The 23,032-nt window shown below is 39.4% G+C and overlaps 1 protein-coding gene across 14 annotated transcripts in view; it reads left to right on the top strand.

The window, feature by feature from the left end:
• Positions 1 to 23,032, top strand: part of CLASP2 (cytoplasmic linker associated protein 2) — a 180,412-nt gene that overhangs the window by 94,857 nt on the left and 62,523 nt on the right. For 7 of the 14 annotated variants that reach the window (XM_042957087.1, XM_042957086.1, XM_042957083.1 and 4 more), the window contains 7 exons: positions 1,764 to 1,819; positions 2,996 to 3,169; positions 9,622 to 9,645; positions 11,360 to 11,377; positions 13,424 to 13,528; positions 19,634 to 19,804; positions 20,249 to 20,356. In XM_042957087.1, coding sequence (XP_042813021.1) covers positions 1,764 to 1,819; positions 2,996 to 3,169; positions 9,622 to 9,645; positions 11,360 to 11,377; positions 13,424 to 13,528; positions 19,634 to 19,804; positions 20,249 to 20,356 — 656 coding nt within the window. The remainder of the gene's footprint in view (positions 1 to 1,763; positions 1,820 to 2,995; positions 3,170 to 9,621; positions 9,646 to 11,359; positions 11,378 to 13,423; positions 13,529 to 19,633; positions 19,805 to 20,248; positions 20,357 to 23,032) is intronic. The other 7 variants (XM_042957091.1, XM_042957085.1, XM_042957089.1 and 4 more) reach the window with 1 other exon arrangement.

The raw sequence follows: 23,032 nt of genomic DNA, 5'->3' as shown, positions 1-23,032 counted from the left end.
TGTAGGCGGACCCACTCAGTTCAGATCTGTGTTGTTCGAGGTCAGCTGTACTTACTCGTCTCTTGGTCTGTTGTTGCAAGGGTTGGATTACATGCTAGTGTAACTTCTTTTCAGGCAAAGAGTGTAGTGATTCAGATTTTGTGTCTGTGCTTTCATGCCTTTGATAAAGATTGGGAAGCACTAATTTATATATATATTTTTTTTAGTACCCCCAAAATAGTTGGTACAGTAGACCGCCCATTTCTAGGGCATTATAATGGAGGAATTGTAATGGGGATTCTGAAGTTATCTTCAGAACCCTTACACCGCACCGTGTGACTAGTAAACACACTGCTTTCCTTCCTTGCCTTTGCACAACTGAAGACTTGAGCCAATTCCTCAGTGGCAAAGTGGATCAGGGGCAGATTCACTAGTATCTGACTCACCTCTGTGTAATCGCATTCTCCTTCTATCGGCTTCCTCAAACCCTTCCTGCCTTGGCAGCCTTAACCCTAACTTTCTATCTCTCTAGCCCTGTGAGATTGCTAGAATTTCTGATGCCATGTCTACTCCCTAGGGTGGCCCCAAGTAGCTGCAGGTCTCCCCAGGGAAGAACAGCTCACAGAATGTGAGCTCACCTCTGTGTAATCCTGTGGGACCGCACAAAGGTTGCTGGTTGCTTGGCAGGGCCCTGATGCAGGAGTGGGACGAGGGAGAGGCAAGTGAGGCACCCAGGGCACAGGATCCAGGAAGGCGCTCCCAGTGTTTTGTGAGTGCTGTACTTAGGTCCAGAGAAAAAGCAGATACGATCCATTTCAGTGTAATTATCGCAGGAATAATTACCTTTCCTACCATGAACCTGTCTGGGGTCTTTGCTCCTCTTCCCGCGCCTTTAAAACTTGTAGATAAACGTCCCTGATCCCCTAGACATACCTAGACATATTATTTACCTATGGGCTGCAGAATAGCATTATAATGAAAGATAATCAAGATACTAAGGCAGGGGCACCTGGTGGCTCAGTCGGTTGAGCACCGACTTCCGCTCGGGTCAGTATCTTGCGGTCCGTGAGTTCCAGCCCCGCGTCGGGCTCTGTGCTGACGGCTCGGAGCCTGGAGCCAGCTTCGGATTCTGTGTCCCCCCCCCTCTCTCTCTGTCTCTCTGCCTCTCTCTGTCTCTGTCTCTCTCTCAGAAATAAACATTTAAAAAACATTTTTGTAAGGATAACTAGGGCAGATGGATTCTTTGAAATGATCTGAGCTGTTTTGCTTTCTAATCGTTGGTGTTATCCTCAGCAGTAGCCCTCAGCCTCGTTCCTCTTGTCCCAGGCAGTTACGCTCAGCACGGCCGTAGGCAGCGTGATACCTACTCTGAAGTGCCGTTGGCCGCGCCCATTACGGCTTAGGTGAAGAGGCTTTGGTCACGCTGAACTCCCTGTGTGCTGGTGATGACACTGCCCCTGTCTCCTTCTAAGGAAGACATCTTGGGGTACAGGGGTTGGAGTGTGCTTTATTGAGTCTTGCGTGGTGAGCACTGTGATGGGTGCCGAGGACCCGAGTGAACAACAGCAGGCCGGTTGCTTGTCTTTGTAGAGCTTGTGGTCTCTTCGCTGCTAGTTATCTCATTTCTGCTCCACAGCTGAGGGACCACACTGTTCCGAAGTGATTTGTAAAAGGAAAATTAAAATGAAATTAAGACAACTCTTCAGAAAACTCAGTATTTCATTGTTCTGAGAAGAGTGATAAATTACATCTTCTTACTAAAAGCATTTATTTTTACCTTGCAGTCGCCCTTTTTCTTCCAAATGGTCTACAGCAAACCCATCGACTGTGGCTGGAAGAGGTAAACTGTCTTTTTCTAAGCAAGAGTCCAAGCATGTTGTACTGAATAACAAAGTAAAGCTACGTTAGAAGTCATGTTACTATTTAAAATTGTTTTCGGGGCGCCTGGTGGGCTCAGTCGGTTGAGCGGCCAACTCTCGACTTCGACTCGGGTCACGATCTCAAGGTCCGGGGATTGAGCTCCGGATCGGGCTCTGTGCCGATGGCGAGGAGCCTGCTTGGGACTCTCTCCCTGCCCCTCCCCACCTCGTGTGTGCGAATGCTGTCTCTCAAAATACATAAACGTTTAAAAAAATAATGAAATGATTTTCTCACCACGGGCCACATCAGAACAGTTTAAAAGCTACTGCTTTTAACTGTGTAGTGAGAACATTTTATGCAGGAAGCTAATACCACATGTGTACGTTGTACCTACATTTGTATACCATATACGTATACTACACACAGTATGTACAACGTGGTGTATGTAATTATATGCATATGATATACATATACTGTACAGAATAGAGTATAAGCCAGGTTCCCTGAAGCACCGCTTACCTTTACTTGCGATGCACTCTTTTTTGTTTCACTTCCTCAAAACGTTGGTCATGACCCACTCTGTTGATTTCATGGCCTATTCATGGATCATAAGTCACAGTGTATAAAAGTCTTCATTTTTAAAACTGAAAACTGCAGGCCAGAAATCGAATGGCTCAATCTGCTTTGCCTAAGAGGGGTAGAATTTGCATTATTTTCTGAATAACCATATACTAGACTGGTAGCTCTCCTTGCATGTCTCTGATAGTAAGGAAAACACTGCTGTCTTGTGCATATCTTGTACCGTGCTTCCTGTGCTTTATTTTCATGAATCAGTCATAGACACCCTCTCGTCATCTGCAGAGCAGTTGTGTGAATGTCACCAATATAGAGGTTTTTCCCATTTTACGCAAGAGGAAAGTGAGGCCGAAAAACACTGGGAAGACTGTCCAAGAAGATTTAGGGGTAACAGGATTGAAACGGAAGGACCCCGACCTGAAAATACTGCGGAGTGCTTTCCGGTGTCCATTTGTGCACCACTCCCTCTTTGACCCTTGGTCGTCACGGACTAGCTCGTCTTGTTTTCAAGGCGATGTAACTTCCTTACTGTTCGTGCCGATTTAAATTGTATACGCCGCCTCTGCTCTGTTTCCCGTAGTGTCGGCAGGCAGCAGCAAAGCCAGTTGCCTTCCCGGAAGCCTGCAGCGTTCACGAAGCGACATCGACGTGAATGCTGCTGCTGGTGCCAAGGCTCACCATGCTGCCGGGCAGTCTGCGCGAAGCGGGCGGTTGGGTGCAGGGGCCCTGAATCCGGGTTCCTACGCGTCACTAGGTAAGGCCGCTCTCCGTGGGGTAGCGTCCGTTGTTTTCTCCCTGGTCTCAGCGAAGTCAGGCGACCGCGATATCTTAATCGCCTCTTGTCCATTCTCCCCAGTTAAGGATAGTCTGCATCTTTTAATAGAATTCCGTACTTAGGACATAGTTGGAAGGTACTCAAGCTGCCTTGTTTCGACTTTTCCCTTGTCATCCTCCCGAACATCCGCATCAGAGGAACAGTTCTTGACTCCATAATTTGCCTGTAGAATTTGCACCCTTCTGTGCTCCTGCCACACCCAACCACTGTCTACTTGAGGAAGTTGGAAAGGGCTTTGGCCTTGTAGCCAGCTTCTGTTCCCTTGCCACGAGAAAGCCTTTTGGGGATCTGGGGAAAGTGCAAAGCTTAATTATAATCAGAGCTGAACCATGTATTCCCAGAGCTTTTTGGAGTTTGTTTTTTATGCTTATCGACTTCATGTTTTTTAGTTCATTTATTTAATAATCTTTACACGCAGCGTGGGACTCAGACTCACGACCCCAAGACTGAAAGCTGTGTGCTCTTCCAACGGAGCCAGCCAGGTGCCTCTGTGTGTTAATCAACTTTAAAAGTTTGAGGCTGCTGATTCATATTGCTTATCTCTATTTTTGTGCTTCATTTTTTTTTTCCTCTTAGGTAGAACCCTAGGCAGGCAGATCATTGGAATGCAGTAGGAAGTGCAGAGATAGTAGGATGAATTGTAGTACGTGATAAAGTGTGGCGCATCAACAGTCAGCGAGGAAAGGATACATGACTCGGTAAATAGGGTTTATAAACATATAAAAATGTATTCCAGGGGCACCCGGGTGGCTCAGTCGGTGAAGTGTCCGACTTTGGCTCAGGTCATCATTTCATGGTTCGTGGGTTCGAGCCCCGCGTCGAGCTCTGTGCTGACAGCTCGGAGCCTGCAGCCTGCTTCCGATTCTGTCTCTAGCTCTCTCTGCCCCTCCCCCACTTGTGCTCTGTCCATCTCTAAAATGAATAAACATTAAAAAAAATTTTTTTTTTAATCCAGAGGACTAAAAAGTTGGAAAGCAACTTGATGAAACCAAAGTACTTGAGTATTCGTCTCTTCTCAGATTGGGGAAGGAATTTCTAAACGTAAAAGCCAAAGCCAGGAGGGAAAAGTCCCTCTGATTTCAGTCTTAAGTGTAAAAATATAAAATTGAGTGGCTGAAAACTTAAAGGGGATAATTATACCAAGAAATAAAAAAGAATATTCATCATGTTTTTAATAATAGATATTATTAGAGTCAACCTTGATATGTAAACAAAGGACGTATGATTAAATTATGATATGTACTTAAAATACTAGGCAGCCATTAACGAGTAGTATTTTCAACAAAGATCAAATGAATGGTACCTAACAATGTGATAATTTCATCATTTTATATAAAAGTATACATAGATAAATATATATGGACTGAGATGTTAAATATATATGTTAAATATATATGAGATGTTAAATACATATGGACAGAGATGTTAAAAAAGATGTCAAAAGTGGGTTGTTTAATGCTTTTGATTTTCGTAAAACGTTTCTGTGTTACAAAGTGAAAGGACAGAAATGTTCCCTTGTTAGGAATGCAGTGTGACTTGAGTATATGAGAACGAATCAACTAAGTACGCTCTATTAATAGAGTAATAGGACAAAACCACAAAAACCACAGTTGTTTCAGTAGATGCAGAAAAGGCGTTTGACAAAACCCAACACCTTTTTGTGAGAATACTAATCAACAAACTAGGAATGGAAGGGAAATTTGTGAACCTAGTGAAGAACATCTATGAAAAACCCAGGGCTAACATCATCCTTAATGTGACAGATGGGATGCTTTCTCAAGACCAGCAGCAAGAAGAGAATATTCCACCCTTGCCCTTCCCAACAACAGTACCGTGGAGGTTCTAGCCAGGTCGTTAAGGCAAAAAAAAAGACATCAAATGTGTCCAGACTGGAAGAAAAGTAAAACTGTCTGTGTTTGCAGAAAACATGATCTTATGTAGAGAAAATCCTAAGGAATCCACAAAAAAACTATTAGAGCTTAAAAATGAGTTCAGCAAGGTTGCAGAATACAAGGTCAATGTACAAAAATCAGTTGTATTTCCGAATGCCAGCAACGAACAGTTTGAAACAATATCGATTATAACAACATTAAAAAGCATAAAATACTTAGCAATTAATATAACAAAAGAAGTGTAAGACTTCTCTAGGAAAAACCACTCCCGTGTTTCTTCTTTACTTTCACACTAATAATGCTGCTGACACCAGACGTGTGGGTTTTCCACACCAAACAGTTCTCCTGCACCAGCTGGGTGTCCTACATTTCAGTTCCGTTCTGACACTAACTACAGTAAGCACAAACCTCACAGGTTAAGGGCTCAGTCCCATAAGATCGCCCCTGTCTGCCCCCACCCTGACACTTGAGGCATCACGTGCAAACCCAGCTTGTCACCCAAGCTTCTGACCAAACCAGCCATAAATCAGAGGCTCCCATAACCTCTTCAGGTTCAATTAATTTGCTAGCCTGCCTCACAGACTCGAGGAAGCAGTCTATTTACTAGATTACTGGTTTATTACAAAGGACTTGTAAAGGATGTGAATGGGCAGATGAAGAACCACATGAGGCAAGGTCCAGAAGGGTCCTTGGCACAAGAGCTTCTGTCCCCATGGAGTCACAGCGTGCCACCCACCTGGTACATTCACCAACCCAGAAGTCTCTGAACCTTGTACTTTGGGGATTTTTAGGGAGGCTTCATCCTATAGGCATGATGAGTCATTAACTCAGTCTTCAGCTTTTCTCCCCTTCCCAGAAGATGAAGAGTAGGGCTAAAAACTCTCAAGCTTCTAATCATGGCTTCATCTTTCTGGCGGCTAGCCTCCATTCTGAAGCTCTCCAGGAGCCACCAGGAATCACCTCAGTAGAACAAAAGACACTCCTGTCACCCAGGAAATTATAGGGGTCTTAAGTCAAGGTATCTGTCAGGCACCAGGGTCAAAGACCAAATATTAGAACAAAAGATATCCTTAGTGCTCTTACAATTTAGGAAATTTTAAGGGTCTTAGGTGCTCTGTCTCAGGAACCAGGGGACAGAGAACCAAGGGCAAAATTTATACATATATATATATATATATATATATATATATATATATACACACACACACACACACACACACACATATATATTTATATGTGTATATATATATTTATATGTGTATATATTTATTTTCACACTTGTTCACTGAAAACTATAACCTATAGTAAAAGAAATTAAATAAGATCTAAACTGATGGAAATACACCCAGGTTCTCTAAAGACTTATTATTAATATAGCAAATTCACCTACAGACTCCATGTAATCCCTGTCAAAAGTCCAGGTGCCTTTTTATAGAAATAAGCAGATCCTAAAATCCATATGAAAATGCAAGGGATCAAAACTAGATGAAACAATTTTGAGAACAATCTTGAGAAAGTCGGTGGACTCAACACTTCCCAATTTCAAAACTTAAAGGCTAAAGTAATCAAGTCTCTGTAGTACTGGCATAAGGATAGACATAGAAACCAGTGTAATGGAGTTGAGGGACCAAAAATAAACCAGTATATTTATGATCAGTTGATTTTTTCACAAGGGTGCCAAGACCATTCAGTGGGGAAAGAATTCTTTTCAACCAGTGGTGCTGAAACAACTGGGTAGCCACTTGCCAAGGAATGAATTTGGATCCTTCCCTCACACCATATCCAGAAAGTTAACTCAAAATGGATCAAAGAGCCAAATTTAAGAGCTAAAACTATAAAACTCTTGGAAGAAAACATACGTGTAAATTTTTGTAACTTGGATTTAGTAATGTTTTCTCACATCCTCCACCAAACACACAAACCATCTAAGAAAGGAGAGATAAACTGGGCTTCATCAAAATTTAAAACTTTTGTGCTTCAAAGGGCACCATCAAGAAAGTGAAAGGACAGAACAGAGAATGAGAGAAAACATTTGCAAATTACGTATCTGATATTAGGGACTTAGATCCCAATTACATGAAGAACTCTTAGAGCTCAGTAACAAAAAGACAATTACATTTAAAAGTGGGCAAAAGATTTTGGGGCGCCTGGGTGGCGCAGTCGGTTAAGCGTCCGACTTCAGCCAGGTCACGATCTCGCGGTCTGTGAGTTCGAGCCCCGCGTCAGGCTCTGGGCTGATGGCTCGGAGCCTGGAGCCTGTTTCCGATTCTGTGTCTCCCTCTCTCTCTGCCCCTCCCCCGTTCATGCTCTGTCTCTCTCTGTCCCAAAAATAAATAAAAAAACGTTGAAAAAAATTTTTTTAAATAAAATAAAAGTGGGCAAAAGATATGAATAGACATTTCTCTAAAGACAACATATTAATTGCCAGAAAGTGCATGAGAAGATGCCCACCATCATTAGTCATTAGGAAAGCACAGATCAGAAGCATAATAAGCTATCCCTTCATATCCACGAGGGTGGATGTTACCAAAAAGATGGACAGTAACAAATGCTGGTGAGGATAGACAGTACCAAGTGCTGGTAAGAACGCTGCTATGGCAACAGTTTGGGAGTTTCGCACGAAGTGAAATGGTTGCCATGTGACCTAACTGTTCCACTCCTTGCTGTATATCTAAGATAATATGAAATATACGTTCTCATAAAAATGTATACTTGAGTGTTCATAGTAGCCGTGGAAACCACCCAGATGTCCATCAGCTGGTGAATCGTTAAACAGATGTGTCCATACAGTGGAACGGAATATTAGGCAGCCATATAAGGGAGTACGTTACATAGAGGCACTAACGCAAGCTTCGGGATGGGTGCACCTTGAGAGCCTTATGAAGTCAGACACAGACATTTACTGTTTGATTCCATTTACATGAAATGTCTAGAAGAGCTGAACCCACGGAAATAGAAAATAAGTTAGTAGTTGCCAGGGGCTGAGAGTCATGGGTATAGGGAGTGATTCCTAATGGATGCAGGATTTCCTTTAGGGGTGAGGAAAACTTTATGGAATTTGTGATGAGGGTGGTTAATATACTAAAAATACTGAGTTGTATGCTATAAAAAGGTGAATTTTATGGTACAGGAATTATAGCTTACCTTTTTTTAAGTGGGGAGAACACCGGAAAACAAATATAAAACCTATTTATCTGGAGTTTTCAAAATAAAAATGTGAGATTTAGTGTCTATTATTTTTATTAGCAGGAAAAACATACAATATTTGAAACGTTTTAATGTGAACCAGAAAGGCAGTTTGTAACGTTTTTTTCCTTAAGAAAGTCTGTAATAGTGCTGTGAGACGGATTCAGTTTATTTTGGTTCTTTGAGGTTTGAATCACACACTTACTTCATTACAGAAGGGAATGGTGTCCCTCTATCCTCTTTATCTGGCCCAGGTTTATACTCAGTGAGCTACTTGCCTCTGGCTCTTTCCAGGGATAATGGATTCTCCCTTCTTCCTCTCTCTTTTTCTGTTTCTCTGTTCCTTCCTCTCCCCCTCTTCCTCTCCCTCGCCCTCTCCCGCTTCCCCCCCTCTTCTGCCTCTCTCCTCTTCCCTCCCTCCCTCTCCCCATTCACCAACACCACCAGCGTTCTTATACACATGGGACTGGCATAGTCTCTTTTCTTCTACTTTGAGTCTTCTCATAACTGGACATTTACGGATCAGAGGCAGTGTTCCATTGTTTTTCAGCAAACACTCAGTGAGCACTTTGGTTTTGCCAGGCACCCCACTTGGTACAAGAGGTGCAGAAATGCATGCTTCTGTACTCAGAGTCTCTCAGTCTAGTGGCAGATTGCTAAAGGATGAGCCGCTAGAAGCTTGTTGTGTTATATGCGTTTAGCATTTGAAATCCCAGGGAGGCATCACATCAGACTGGAGGTGTTGAGGAACCACAGTGGTATAATGAGAGCAGGAGAGATCCAGTGGCATCGAGATGTTGTGTTTGCAACTCAGGAGAGAGATCTGTGCTTGAGAGGAGAGTTGGAAGTCACTAGAGATGTTTCTTACTATATTCTTTCAATGTTAAACAGTACGTTCCTTAAAGCAATTGCCACTGGGTTTTTCCTCTCACCTAAGTACTGAATCCTTTGGGAACAGGGATATCACGAGTGTTGGATTTCAAGAAACTCCGAAGACCAGAGCAAGAGGTTTGCCTGATGATGGCAAAGGTCCCAGCTTGGGATATAGGCTTCACTAACTTCTCTCTCGGCCGGTGAAAATTAAATTCATTACCGATTCTTTGTTTTTTTCATCTTTCCCTCATATGGGCACCTCATCTTATTTAAATCTCCTAGTATGTTTTAATTGAAAACATATGTATATGTCTGTGTTATGAATTGTCTTCTTAAAAATAATGTTTCTAGGGATTGTAAAATTATTGTTTTCTAATATGCTAAGTTTTCCTCTGTTCTTTGCTTGCTCTTTCATCAAAGAGGATACTTCTGACAAGATGGATGGTAAGAACTTCCTTTTCTAATTCTACTAAAGATTTTTTGGCCCTTGGATCCTATGTAATATCTTCATTCTCTTAATTTCTGAAAATAGACTGTTTATTTAGCAGCAATTTGATATAAAAATAGCTACGGATTTCTCTGAATTTGGGGTTAGGCATATCCATTTTGGGGTTTCCCAGTCTACTCAAGTACTAGGTTACTGTTTGCTGTAAGTAAAATCAATTATCTTACAATTTTTTGCCTTAGCTCCTAGAACTAGTCTCGATTTCTTAAGTCTTCCTCTGAAATAGAATCAGACTCATAAAAATGGAAAGGAATCCCCTAAGTCATTTGATTGAACTCTTGAGTTTCCTAGCTCTGATAGATTCATATGGTTATCTGTGAAAATAAAATGCAAGTCACAGATGCTTTCTTTTTAAGAGTGAGTTTTAACTAACATTTAACCAGAACTGAACTTTAAGTCTTGCCTTTTTAATTTCAGTATTCAAATGAATATAGTGTATCTGTAGCTGCTCGGTTCAGTGTGGTGTTTTGTATGTTTGGTATTTTTTTGTCTGATACTACACAACGTATTATCTGCATTTTCCCTTCGCTTCATCAGATACCATAATGTGTAGGAACTTGAGCTTTTGTTAAGAACTTGTAAGAAGATACTCAATCTGTAAGTCTTAGTAGGAGATCGAGGAAAAATGGAGAACTGTGTGGTTTCCTGTTTATTCCTTCATAAACTCAAATAGATTTAACTTCCATTCCAATGAAATGGAAGATTTATTTAATCTTGGGTTGGATACATGACATGATTGTCTCTGTGCTCCTCTCTATGTTTAAAGTATTTCGTAAATTTTAAAAATTACTGAATGAAATGGAAGTCCACCAAAAGATAGTTTCTGTATTTTAAAACCCTTTAGTACCACTTCTCGCACTGAAATTGTATGTCCTTAAATTATTCTCATTTTCCAGATTAAAATCTTTTCTTGTTTGGGTCAGAAACATAAACCTGTTTGAAGAATCATCTGTGTCATGTGATGTGTTATTCTCAATGATGTTCAATCGTATTTTTTTTTTAAATCTGTCTATACGCATACAGAGGTATATCTATTACTGCCCTTTAGTAGTAGTGAGTTATGATATTTTTACTTATTCATTTTTGCTACTTTTCCTTTACATCTTAGGGAATGTATATAAATGTTGAGTACATAGCTAATGGATTGATAGGTCTCTGTAATGCTTTCATGAAAATAGTGGGTTAATGAGACCTGGGTCATGCATTTGGCTCCCATGTTTGTCAGTTTTTCTAGTTCTTTTATGGATGGCTTTTAGAAAATGCACAGAAAGTATTCTTATTTTATAAAAATCTTCATTTCAAAGAAAGCAGTGACAGGACTGCATCTTTCTTGGGTGATTAGCTTCTATAACTTTCTTCACCATTTCAAATTTTGAGTGTGAAATGTCACAGGTAAAAGTGTTTGTTGTGGGATTTTGCCATTTTCATTTGTCTAGTTTCAACCTTTATTGTGCTGTGTGTCATTAGGTTACTTCAAATTTTGTTTTCTCTCAAACTGAATGTTTTATAAGTTAATTTAAGGCTATCAAACTAGAAGTTTTTTTTTTTTTTTTCACTCTTTCATTGTAGTCTTGGGTGGGAGGTACGAGTAGATTTTAACATCAGCATTGGCAGAATTTGTTGAAATGTTATTGTTTTATTTCTCTTATTTAGGAGCAACATCTGAAGATGGTAAGAATCATACATTTTGTTAGTAACACGAATACCTCTACATTAATATTTTCATTAGTAGGAATTAAATATCACAAACTAAAATAGGCTAATTTGCAAAACTATATAATTTGACAGCCATGACAACTTCTACATTTTATGTTTGGTTGTGTTAGTTACAGATGTGGATTGTTTTCTTTAGTTCTTCATCTTGAGCTTTGCTTTGTATCTTGGATCATCTCGTGCTGGGAAAACATAGTTGCTTAACATGTTTAATAATATCTGGTGTAAGGTTAATAAATAGTTTCTTTTTTTTTCAGCAGCATCATTAATGTTTTTCTTTAATTTTGTGTGTGTGTGTTTTTAATTTATGCTAATTCATTTATACTTTGGGGGAGCATGCTCCATTGCTTTATCATGAGGGGCTAAGTGCATTTATTTAGTCCGCTTTTAAGTGTGTCTTTGATTTAGAAACAGTGGAAAGTTGCATATATGATTTGAATTGGGGATTACAAAAACTTCGTAGACATACCACTTTATTTTACTAAGCCAGTTTACTTTAAGAAAATAATTTTTCATTGCTTTTGAATTTGTAGAAAGGAAAAAAATTCCGTGTTTCAATTTATACTGCCTGAAGGCTGTCCTCTAAACCTCTGATTTTGAAACACCTTTTTTCTCCTGAGTTTTACATGGATGACCCTGTGGTACAAAGCCAAGTATATTTAACATTTTTTTGGTCTCATATTTACTCTGATGTATTTGAAATATTTTCATATTTTAAATTTTAAATTGGAGTACTCTATAAAATGGTTTCTGGCACTTTAGCCTTGTAATTTAGAATGATAGTATCAAAATATTTATTCTCATTTCCTTGTTATGTTGGATAAATTCTCCATTTCAAAAATAATAATTTTGTCTTTCTGTTTTGCTTCTTAGTCGGGAGAACATTGTATCCTACTTTAAACAGACTCTGTAAAAGGGTAAAAGGCCTGAACTATGGGCTTATTAAGGGCCTTGAAGAATTGAGAGAATAGGACTCACCAACTAGACTTCTGTTTTATTCCTGGTTTTTAATCACTCTCTTATCTTCTCTCACTCAGTTCTTAATTTTGTAATTTGTCCTTGCTCTTCATTTATTTTTTTCCTAACTAATATGGCCATACCAGGCTAGCTAGTACAGTGATTGCCCTACAAATTGTACCTTTTAACCTCAAAGGATTGTGAGCCCTCTTTATGATTGCATCCAGTATCGGTTCAGATTTGATAGTGGTTGAGACTGCTTACCACTAATATATTTTTTTACTAATGACACTTAGGTACTTTGAGAAACGTGATCTCCTTTGGTTCAGGAGCTCTAGAAATAGATGTTTGTGGCTTGGTTTTGTGGAGGGGAATGAGGCAGTGGTAGGGACGGGAGTGCGGCCAGGAGGTGGAGAAGGAAACATACCGAGAAAAGTGCCAGCTCTTATGTGATAGGTATTTCCTCAAGTTGTTTCATAAATGAAATTGGTTGGGGGAAGAGAATATATCCATCTATAGTAATCTGATGTTTAGCACAGGATAAAAAACGAAATACTTGACCTGATATCTCTTCTTGCAAATCTAGAAGTGTATTTTCAGTCAAAAGAACTGTTTGGGTTGTTGGTTCTAAGAGTAGGCTTATATTTAAAACTATAGTCTGTATTTCAGAATAAACTGAGTTTCATAGAAATTGAAATTTTAGAATTGGAACTGCCAGTTAAGGAGCAAGTGGCATGCTGTGGTAAATATCTTAATTATAACTCTACTGGACTAATAATATCAAACTAAAAAAGGAGATCTTTTAGTTTGACTTTATTTTTACCCTTGAAGAAAAGTTAGCTTATGGTGCAGCACATAAAAAGGAGTATATATTTTAAAAATATAAAGAGAAATATAACCTCTCGGTGATGGTTACATTATGACAGAATTTGATACTTGAAAAGCACACCCAATTAGAAACTTATAGTGAGATTTTTTTTTTCTCCTCATTAGTACGTATTATTATAGAAAAACGTCTTTAATTACATACATCAATTTATTCCTCAGGCCGGGTGAGAGCAAAGCTTTCAGCAGCGCCCCTCGCGGGCATGGGAAATGCCAAGACAGATTCTCGAGGAAGAAGTCGAACCAAAATGGTGTCTCAGTCTCAGCGTACGTATTGCCTATGCGTCCTCCCGGATGTGTGATACTTGAGGAGAAGCGTGTTGCTTGCGTATGACTGACTGTCCTAGGCGCTTGAGCAGTGGGTAAAGACAAAGCTGACTTCCAGACACAAGCCGCATACTGAGTTCTCGTTCTGTACTTTAGGTTCGTCATCACCTGACAAAAATGAAGGTATTTTTTTTTTCAATGTTTTGGATCAGTTGTTGTGCATGTTCTGGAATTTTTTTGAGTGGGTGTCGTCTTGTCTTTGGTGTGTTCCTAGGGCTGCATCATTGGTATCTGCCACTTAGAAAGAAAATACTTCATCTGCTGTACAAACTTTTGCATGGAGATATTTTAAATAGCACAGAACTCTTAGCCTTAAGGTTTTCATGGTCTACTCAAACTTGCAAATGTAGAAAATTGTGCTTTTTAGAGGCAAAATAATCGCCATGTGTTAGCATCTAATCTGGTTGCATCTAGCTAATGCTATTCGAGGACAGATAAGCGTGTCTTCAAACTCTGTCCAAAATCTTTCAGAATACAGTTAGCATCTGGGACAGGTATATACTGATTTATAGCGAGGAAACATAAATTGAAATGTCCAGTTCTATTATGCTCCTTGTTAAATTTAAGATTTATATTTACTATTTCATTGGAAGCGGAGTTCCTCATAAGTACAATTATTAAAAAGCACAATTTTGAGGTCTAGGTAAAATGAATGATTCATTTCTACATGTTCCTGAACACATTTATGGCATTATTAATTTAAAAGAGTTTCTTCCTATTCTTTCTTTATCAAGAGATTTTCATTAGCCCTTGGCTCTAAAAACAGAGATTTTTTTTCTAGGGAAGTAATTTGGGGGTTATTCTACATACTTGGCCATTTCAAAAAGAAATATCTTTATCTTTCACGGTGGTTTAGGCAATTTATAAAGATACAGATGCTCTGTCTGCTTTCTTATTTGATTCCCGAATCCTGGAATCCAGGAAAAGAGCTAGGCTTGGAGGGAGCCAGGCGGTGATGACTCAGGTCCTGCCAGCGGGTTCTCCTTTCCTCCTCTTTCCGAAGTCAAAAAATCCAGGCAGAAAAATGATGGAACGTTCAACAAGAGTCCTAAAAATAAGGAAATGCTTGGTAAAATTGGTTTGCAATTTGAGGATTATTTATAAATAGGAAAAATGGCAAATGTCCTCTGGGTAAAGGCTCTTCTCCCAACCAAATTAGGAATAAATCATCCACAATCTTCCCTGATATTCCGTATTTTTATTTTTATTTTTTTCTGGACTTTAAGAGTAACTTTTTTTTTTTTTTTTAAGTTTTTGTTTGTTTTGAGAGACAGAAACAGCACTAGTCGGGGAGGGGCAGAGAGAAAGGGAAAGGGAAAATCCCAAGCAGGCTCCAAGTTGCCAGCACAGAGCCCGATTGCAGGGCTTGAACGCGCCAAGTCGTGAGATCGTGAGTCGGATGGTTAACAGACTGAGCCAGCCAGGAGCCCTGAGTGGTCTCTTAAGTAACTCAGTCTTTAGCACTTGCAGCATAGCAGCTCAGAGCCTTTCTCCTCCAAGTGCAGTATCAGCATCACCTGGGAGCTCGTTAGAGATGCACAGTTTCATGCCACCACACATCTCCTGAATTCAGGCGCTTTTTAACACGATCGCCAAGTGAGCGTGTTATAGTAAAGTCTGAGAAGTGTCCAATTCAGATCATGGATTCTGGGGCCATACTGCCCACATTTGAATCATGGCTCTTCTGGTTCATTTAAAGTTGCTGTGTTTCTGGATTTTTACCTATATATATATTTTTTTAACGTTTATTTATTTTTGAGACCGAGAGAGACAGAGCATGAACGGAGGAGGGTCAGAGAGAGAGGGAGACACAGAATCTGAAACAGGCTCCAGGCTCCGAGCTGTCAGCACAGAGCCCGACGCGGGGCTCGAACCCACGAACCGCGAGATCATGACCTGAGCCGAAGTCGGACGCTTAACCGACCGAGCCACCCAGGCGCCCCTGTATTTTCACCTATAAAATGAAGAAGATAATCTCAGAGGATTGCAGTATTCAGTGTTGTAGTACATTTAATATCTTGAAGACCGTACCTGGGCCCAGAATAAGCATTATATATTTCAGCTGATAAAATTGTCCTCCTTGCCACTCTTAACCATATTAACTATAACTGAAATCTAAACTCCTGTTGTGTACTTTTGTACCTTTTATTTTTATGACCTTCAGGAAACAAATAAATAATGATAGTTGGGAAATTTAAAGCATAAAGAAGAATAAAGATAGCAAACCAAAACTGTCTATATCTAGGATCTTAAGGATAAAATTTAATTTGATGTGAGCTGTTTTACTTAGTTCTTTTCTAAAGGAATAGCAAGATGGAGCTTGTGGCAAAGGTTCAAAGGGCTTTGTGTATGGTTTTCTAATATATTAAGGACCTCCCTTTTAGGTATTTTGTAATTACTGATCACTTCAGGAGGATATAGAATAACTATTTTACATTTGGTTTTTCACTTTGAAACCCAATCTACAATACTTAGAATCCTTTACGGAAGTATGAGAACATAATGACAGGCTTTTTAGACCTGGTAGGATTTTAAGATCAGAAGACTTGCTCCCTATAAAATCACTCAGGTTTTAAATCACATTGGAGACGTTTTTGTTTGCTTGCTTCCTTATTTATTCGAGTGACTGTATATTCCATTCTAGATCCTTTTGCAAAAAGAAATTGTGGCCCCGTATGATTTGACGCAAGTTTCTTTACAACATACTTGCACAGAAATATCGCTGTGACCTCCGTCTTCACTTTGTTGTGAAGTAATTCATTAGAGTTTGCGTGGTCTTTCCATGGTTGTAGATTAGCATTTGGGGAAAAAATCATGGGTCAAAGCAGGTGTGTTCTGATGACTGATCAAAATAAATAAAAGCAGACCCATTGGAGAGATTTCCAGGTTTCTAGTTACACGTAAGGATGGTGTCTTGTGTCCTTGTCGGTAGTGACTGGTTGTGTACAAACGGCTGTGCAGCCTGTCGGAACCTTGGTCTCCTCACCCCAAGCCCCTGCCGTTTGTTTTTGGGGTTTTCTCCTGTGCATCTGAAGGAAAAAAAATGTAGCTTTTTCATGTATGCTTTCTTCAGCTCTAAGATGTTGTAGTTCTTCTTTACCTGTAGTTTCAAATTAAATGTTTAAATAATTAAAAGTTAAACATTTAATTATTGAGATTATAGGCCGTTAGTAGAAGGAAAGCTGAAGAATTTACATTTATTTTTGCACTTCATTTCATCTGCTCTGTACATGAGTGTCTGATTTCAGCTGTAAAAGCTACTCAGTGTACTGCTTTTGTTGCAGACGTCTATGGTTTAGGGAGTTTTCTTTTGAAGTTTGCTTTTTTTGCTTCAGGGCTTTTTTATTTTATAAGAACTGACTAAAGCTTTATTTTCATCTGCCATTCATTTTAAATCTGCTCCTTCCCTCTTCATGGATTATAATCCTTACCCTAATTCTGCCTTTACACTTGTTCAGGATCACAATCTGCTAATACCATTGGTGGTAAGAATCTATAGACTTTTTGTGTGCATCTGTTGTTTGATCACCTGTTTTCATTATCGAGATTGGGTTCTATTCAGCAGAAATTCTCAACATCATATTCCATCGTGGTGCGACCACATTGGGGCAAAAATTGCCAGTTATCTTTGGCCTGTCTTTATCGCTAAAACCTTGAGTTGTTGAAAATATCCAAGTGGATCCCGCAGGTTTTGACACTCAAAAGCAAAGGAGCTTTAGTGATGCCTTGCAAATACCTTGTAAAAAGTTCTAAAATGGTAGTTTGAAAATTTTAGGTAGCGTGAGAAGAATTCGATACCCACTGTCAGGTTTTGCAAATTAGAGTATTTTCCAGTAGCATGCCGCTCCCAGGTAACACCATGCCCTTTTTCATCAACTCAGTGGTTTTGTTAGAAGAAGCAATTAGCCTTGGTAGTTCTTGGCTGGGAAATGAGCCTTGGTGTTATCTCCTAAGTATAAATAACTCCAAAACGAGTCCTAGGCATTGGAATTATCACACTGTTGGTTGAGGTTTGGATTTAGTGGAGAAGAGAGGCTAATGATGAAAGCAAAATAAACATTGCTGATTTTATTTTCCAGGAGAGGGTATAAATGAATTTAAATAGAGGGTGAGCTTGCATGATTTTGATAAATGCAGTTAATCCAGAACCGGTGGAGTGATTACTGTACTTGAGTCCTGCGTGTTTCCTCTCTGCTGAATAGACCCACACATTTCAAGAAATTCTCTGGTCTCCTACCAACACCTTCACCCCTTAAAATTTATATCAGTTTTAACAGAATATCATATTGTATGTGTTCATTCAGCTCATTATTTATACTTTTTATATCGTTGCAAGTGTTCCCATAAAATATTCCATTGGCTTATCTTGCATTGTGAGTTTGTGGCATGTTGGGTGTTTGGATGTTTTGGTGTGTATGTTTAGTTTAGATACTGCATGGAGAAAATAGGTGCCTTGTGGGTATCCTTAAGGTTGTAACTCAAAAAAAACCTACTTTGAAGATTCTTCACCTGAAACACCAAGAGATAATTCAAACGAGCCATCGTTTTAAAGTAGAGTTGAATAATTTCCCTGTAATAACTTAGAATTACTTCCATTCAAATAAATTGTTAATTTCATTGGAAACACTGCTTTTATACAGTATTGCTATAACCAATGGAAGATGATTTAAAATTTGTGTGCTGATAAAGTTTGTGAATTAAGCATGAATTTAAATCGTATTCAGCAAGACCATGCCAAGAAAGCTACAGTGAAGGTCACAGATCGGCAGCCCGTGGACAATATCCAGCCTGCCTCCATTCATGTATTATTTGGTCTACACACCATGATAAAAATGAGGAACTTTCAGAGTTTTCATTTTTTTTACAAAACCCTAAAACCTGGCTAGTCTTGCCTCAAGACACAGCTGGCTGGAGCTGAAAAGTCACCGCTCCCTGCCTCACACTCAGTGCTCCTCCCTCATAAACATCTCCTGCTTGACCACATTGGCACTTGAGTCTTTGGGTTTTGCTCTGTGGAAATGAAATAAGATTATCAAGGTGAGCAGTGACCGCCCTGTTGGTGAAGAGAAGCGATGCCCAACAAAGGGGAAAAGTTGCTTTCATTTATTTAAGTGCAAGTTCACCTTTTTTATAACGCTGCCATTCAGAATGTAGAGTTAAATTACATCTTGGAGTTGACCTAGTTTGTTTTCCCGTTCAGTGCAGACGTAAAATGTTTTGATTGACAAGGAGCCCATCTCTTAATCCTTGCCCCAGTCTCTGAGATTTTGTCCGGCTCCCTCTCTCTTTTCCCCGGCCCACGTATCCTCTGCCTTCCAAAACTGAGAATCACTAGTTGGGAAAGGGTCGGACTTCTCTGACATTTGCTGTTAGTTCTCTTTTACTCTCAGTACTTCTGCATCTCCATCCTGGATGTGGCCACCCAAGATCCCTTTGCGGTTTGAAGGCAAAAAGCAAGTTTCTTTTTCAGCCGGCCCAATTTTGTAAACCTTTAAAATTTAATTTTGTGAAAATTAAAAGTATACATAGTAACAAAATAATTTTGTCATACCCATTCAGAAGCATCTCAGGAAGGCCAGCTGTTTCACAGGAAGCAAATGTTTATTATATCCTTAACGAAAAAATAGAAATAACGTAATGACTAATTTCGTTCCTTATAAATATATAGTTTTAATATATAGCCTCAGCCACATGAAATGTATTGTCAGATAAGTTATTTTTTTTTTTTGGAAATCCTTTATACTATTTGTGTTCTGAAACAAACATACTGTTGTTAGTGTTGCCCTTATTAAAAACATAACATCTTATACCCCCCAAAACTGAAAATATATTTTATATGATTCACTCTTCAGTCCTAGTATATACAGCATACCTTTTTTTCCAGGTTATGATTCTATGCACACGTCTTCCTCAGTCCATTTCCTTTGAACTTAGAACTTGCCATACTATCCCAGTCTCCTCAGGTGTATTTCTTGAATTTTTATCCTTTCAACAAGTTCTCTTAGAATTCACGTCATAACACTTGCACGTGTGTTTGGTGTTCAGCTGGCAGCCGGTCCGGGTCTCCAGGAAGAGTTCTGAGCACAACAGCCCTCTCCACTGTGAGCTCTGGTGTTCAGAGAGTCTTGGTCAATTCCGCCTCGGCGCCAAAGAGAAGCAAGATCCCACGGAGCCAGGGGTGCAGCAGAGAGGCTAGTCCGTCTAGGCTGTCCGTGGGTAAGGTCTTCTTTGTGAGACATGGGACCTCTTCGTTTGTATTCCAGGCTTGGGTAACAGTGAAGACCTCAGCTCGGTGCTTAGAAGCTAGAAGAAAACAACTGAGAGTTCAGGGAGAATTTAAATACAGGTTGTAAATTGAATTAGGTATTTTACCCTGAAAGTATAATTTTAAAGTCTATTTTAAAGCTTTTTATTTGCAGCCTACTTATGTTTGCAAAATACTATTTTACCCTTCTAATCTCATACAAACTGGAGGACTGTATTCAAATTTACCTGTATCGTATTCCTGGTAATGCCTTACCAAGAGTAGTTTCTTCTCAGCCTTAGTACAACTTAACCTATTAATCAGTTTTTGAGAAAGAAAACTAAAGTTAACATATCAAAAATGCAAATTCTGTCTTTTGTTTCCTCCCTTTCTCTGCGGCTGTTTCTTTGTACCAGCCCGAAGCAGTCGTATTCCTCGACCAAGTGTGAGTCAAGGGTGCAGCCGGGAAGCCAGTCGGGAGAGCAGCCGGGACACGAGTCCTGTTCGTTCTTTTCAGCCCCTCGGTAGGTACCTGCGCAGGTGTCGGGTGCGTTTCTTTGCCCTGTTATCGCCATCAGATAACTTCCGTGTACTTAGGGCTTAGCTTTCTTCGACTGTGTCTTTCTTTGCCTCTCTTTTCTGCCCTGACAGAAGAAAGAGTCGTAAGGAAATTATAGGTTTGGCAATTCCTTTGACATTTCCTTGTTGAAATGAGTAGGCTAGACCTTGTATAAACAGATTGTCTTCGTAATCAAGTAAATAGCACATAGATTTGGACTACAGGATGTGGAGTTCAAGATTTATCTTAAGAAATAAACCTATAAAATTTAAAGATAATAGCTAAATATTTACTCTCATGTGAAGTATGGACCATTTCATTTGATAAGATAAATGCTATTGGTTTTTTCAGCAGAAATACTAACATTTCACCTTAGATATTTACCAGAAAGAGTGCTGCAAAATACCATATGAACTACTTACTAAAATGGTTAGTATATAAAATAGTAATTATACAGGTTAATAGTGGTTCCGCATATATTAGCTTGTGTTGTGTCACTGCTGTAAAACCTCTGTGTTCCTGATTATAGAGATTATACTATGTCCTTCCCTATAATAGTATATTTACCTCAGCTATAAAAATAGTAAATGATTTTTTAAACTTACAATTTTTGAGAATAATCAGAGAGGCAGAATTTTTTACATTGAAATGTTTTAGAATTTCTGCATGGTCTTTCAGCTTTTTAACTAGTACTTTGTTTATATATACATACCTAAAGCCCTTTCAGATTTTTTCTTTTAATTCCACAAAACAGAGATGACTGTAATACTTAGAGATTTGCTCTTCAGATTTTGTGACTTTTAAGTACAACATAGTTCTGCACATGGTGCAGTTCTGCCAAGTGGAATTATTATTTCCTTCAATAGACATGTTAGTGTAGAACATCCAGAGGTTAAATTCTTGTTCTCTGGGCCATTTGGTTCAAATAAGTCACGGGACTGTCGTGTACCGACCTAGAAAACCCTGTTGCGCTGGGGACACAGATAGGGACATCCTCGGCCTTTGATGTGTGCGTTCTAGTTCCGGGTGAAGAGTTCCCTTCCAGTGCTTTGCCAGGGATGTTTTTAACTCATATGCAAGAGTCATATACAGTATTTTTAGTTCATATGCAGACTATGTATGTGCATATGCACACGTGCCTGCGTATAGATGTACATGGTATATGTTCGTGTGTATATGTTTAAAAATGAAATAAATGCTACGTTTGTATAAAGTAAGCATGCCATCTTGAAGAGTTGAAGAAAGTGAGTGGGCGTGTGATGGTTTAAGAGCCTGTGCTCTAGGGTCAGACGGCCTGGGCTCTGTAACTTCTGTACCTGAGTTTCCCCATCTGTAAAAGTAGGACATGAATAGCATGCACTTGTTAGGATTGTTTTGAAGAAGCTATAAACGAGAGAACATAGACAACAGTGCTTGGCACACAGTAAGCACTTGGTCATCTGACCAAGCTCTGACTGCTTGCCTCGAAGTAGTTTCCTTGTACTTCTGTGGCAGAGATCTTAGATGTTTTTAATGGGGTAACACCTGTATTTGCATAATGCCGTACTGCAGAATTATTAGAAAGCATGAGATATCAAGAAGAAAACAAAATCTGTTTCTGTACCTTTTAAACCTGTGCAGTAGTCAGACATGAGAGGAAATTTATAACCAACCATGAATCACTTAAAAAATAAGCCTTGCTACTAGGTCTTTTTAAAGAGAAATGGTAGCTAGCCATTAATTTTCTAGATTCATCTCAAAGCCTCCATTTGACAACTTAAATCACTTAAATTTCTATTATTAAAGGAAGCTGTTTTCCTGATTCTAATGAAACATTCTATTTGGGTTAAAGAAGATTAGATCTTTTAACCCTGTAGTTTTAGGAGAATTGATGTTTGTAGCCCTTTTATTTATATCTGGATGCTGCTTCGTAAAGGTAGCAGATCCGCCCTCTTATAAGACTGGTGAGGAGTAGCCGCCTCGGAGATCAGGTTACCCTTCCCATCCCCGGTGTCTGTGGCGTCTGCCTGCATTCTGCCGTCCTTACTGGCTTTACCCGGTGAATCTCTTTTTTCACCTCCGACTTGAATGTCGCCATTCAGCAAGTGAGCCCCGTAGTTTGCTATGCATTCAGCTGGGGCACAGAACCGGTGTAAGGGCTCTAAAGCATCAGAAATAAATCAGAGCTGAGCAAAGCTGAACTTCTCTGGAACTTGTACCCTAGTTGCCATTTACTTCTGGAGCCAAGTTTCAAAAAATAGGCTTATGTTCCTACAAGAATGTGAGTGGTGCCACTCACCTCTTACCTTCAGCCACCATTGATACCATAAAATTTTTCACAAATTTTCATCCATTGGGCATGTTGATATTGACTCAACGGTCACCATTTTAAAAATTGTTTCAGGTAGAATTAAAACTATGTATTATGTTTTATTAACAACAGCAGTCACCTCTTAGAGTCTGATTAAACATTTCGAACAGCATTCTGTTTAATCCTTTGTCTCAATCCTTTTGATCATTTTTGCGTTCATTAAGGTCCAGTGGCAAAGAAAAGAGTGATTCATGTAATAAAGTGTTTTGGGGGCACCTGGGTGGCTCAGTTGGTTAAGCATCTGACTCTTGATTTCGGTTCAGGTCATGATCTCACAGTTTGTCAGTTTAG

The sequence above is a fragment of the Panthera tigris genome, chromosome C2 (genome assembly GCF_018350195.1).
Source record: "Panthera tigris isolate Pti1 chromosome C2, P.tigris_Pti1_mat1.1, whole genome shotgun sequence".
Taxonomy (NCBI): Eukaryota; Metazoa; Chordata; class Mammalia; order Carnivora; family Felidae; genus Panthera; species Panthera tigris.
Note: the sequence above shows the minus strand (reverse complement) of the source record. Positions and strands in the feature narration are given on the sequence as shown.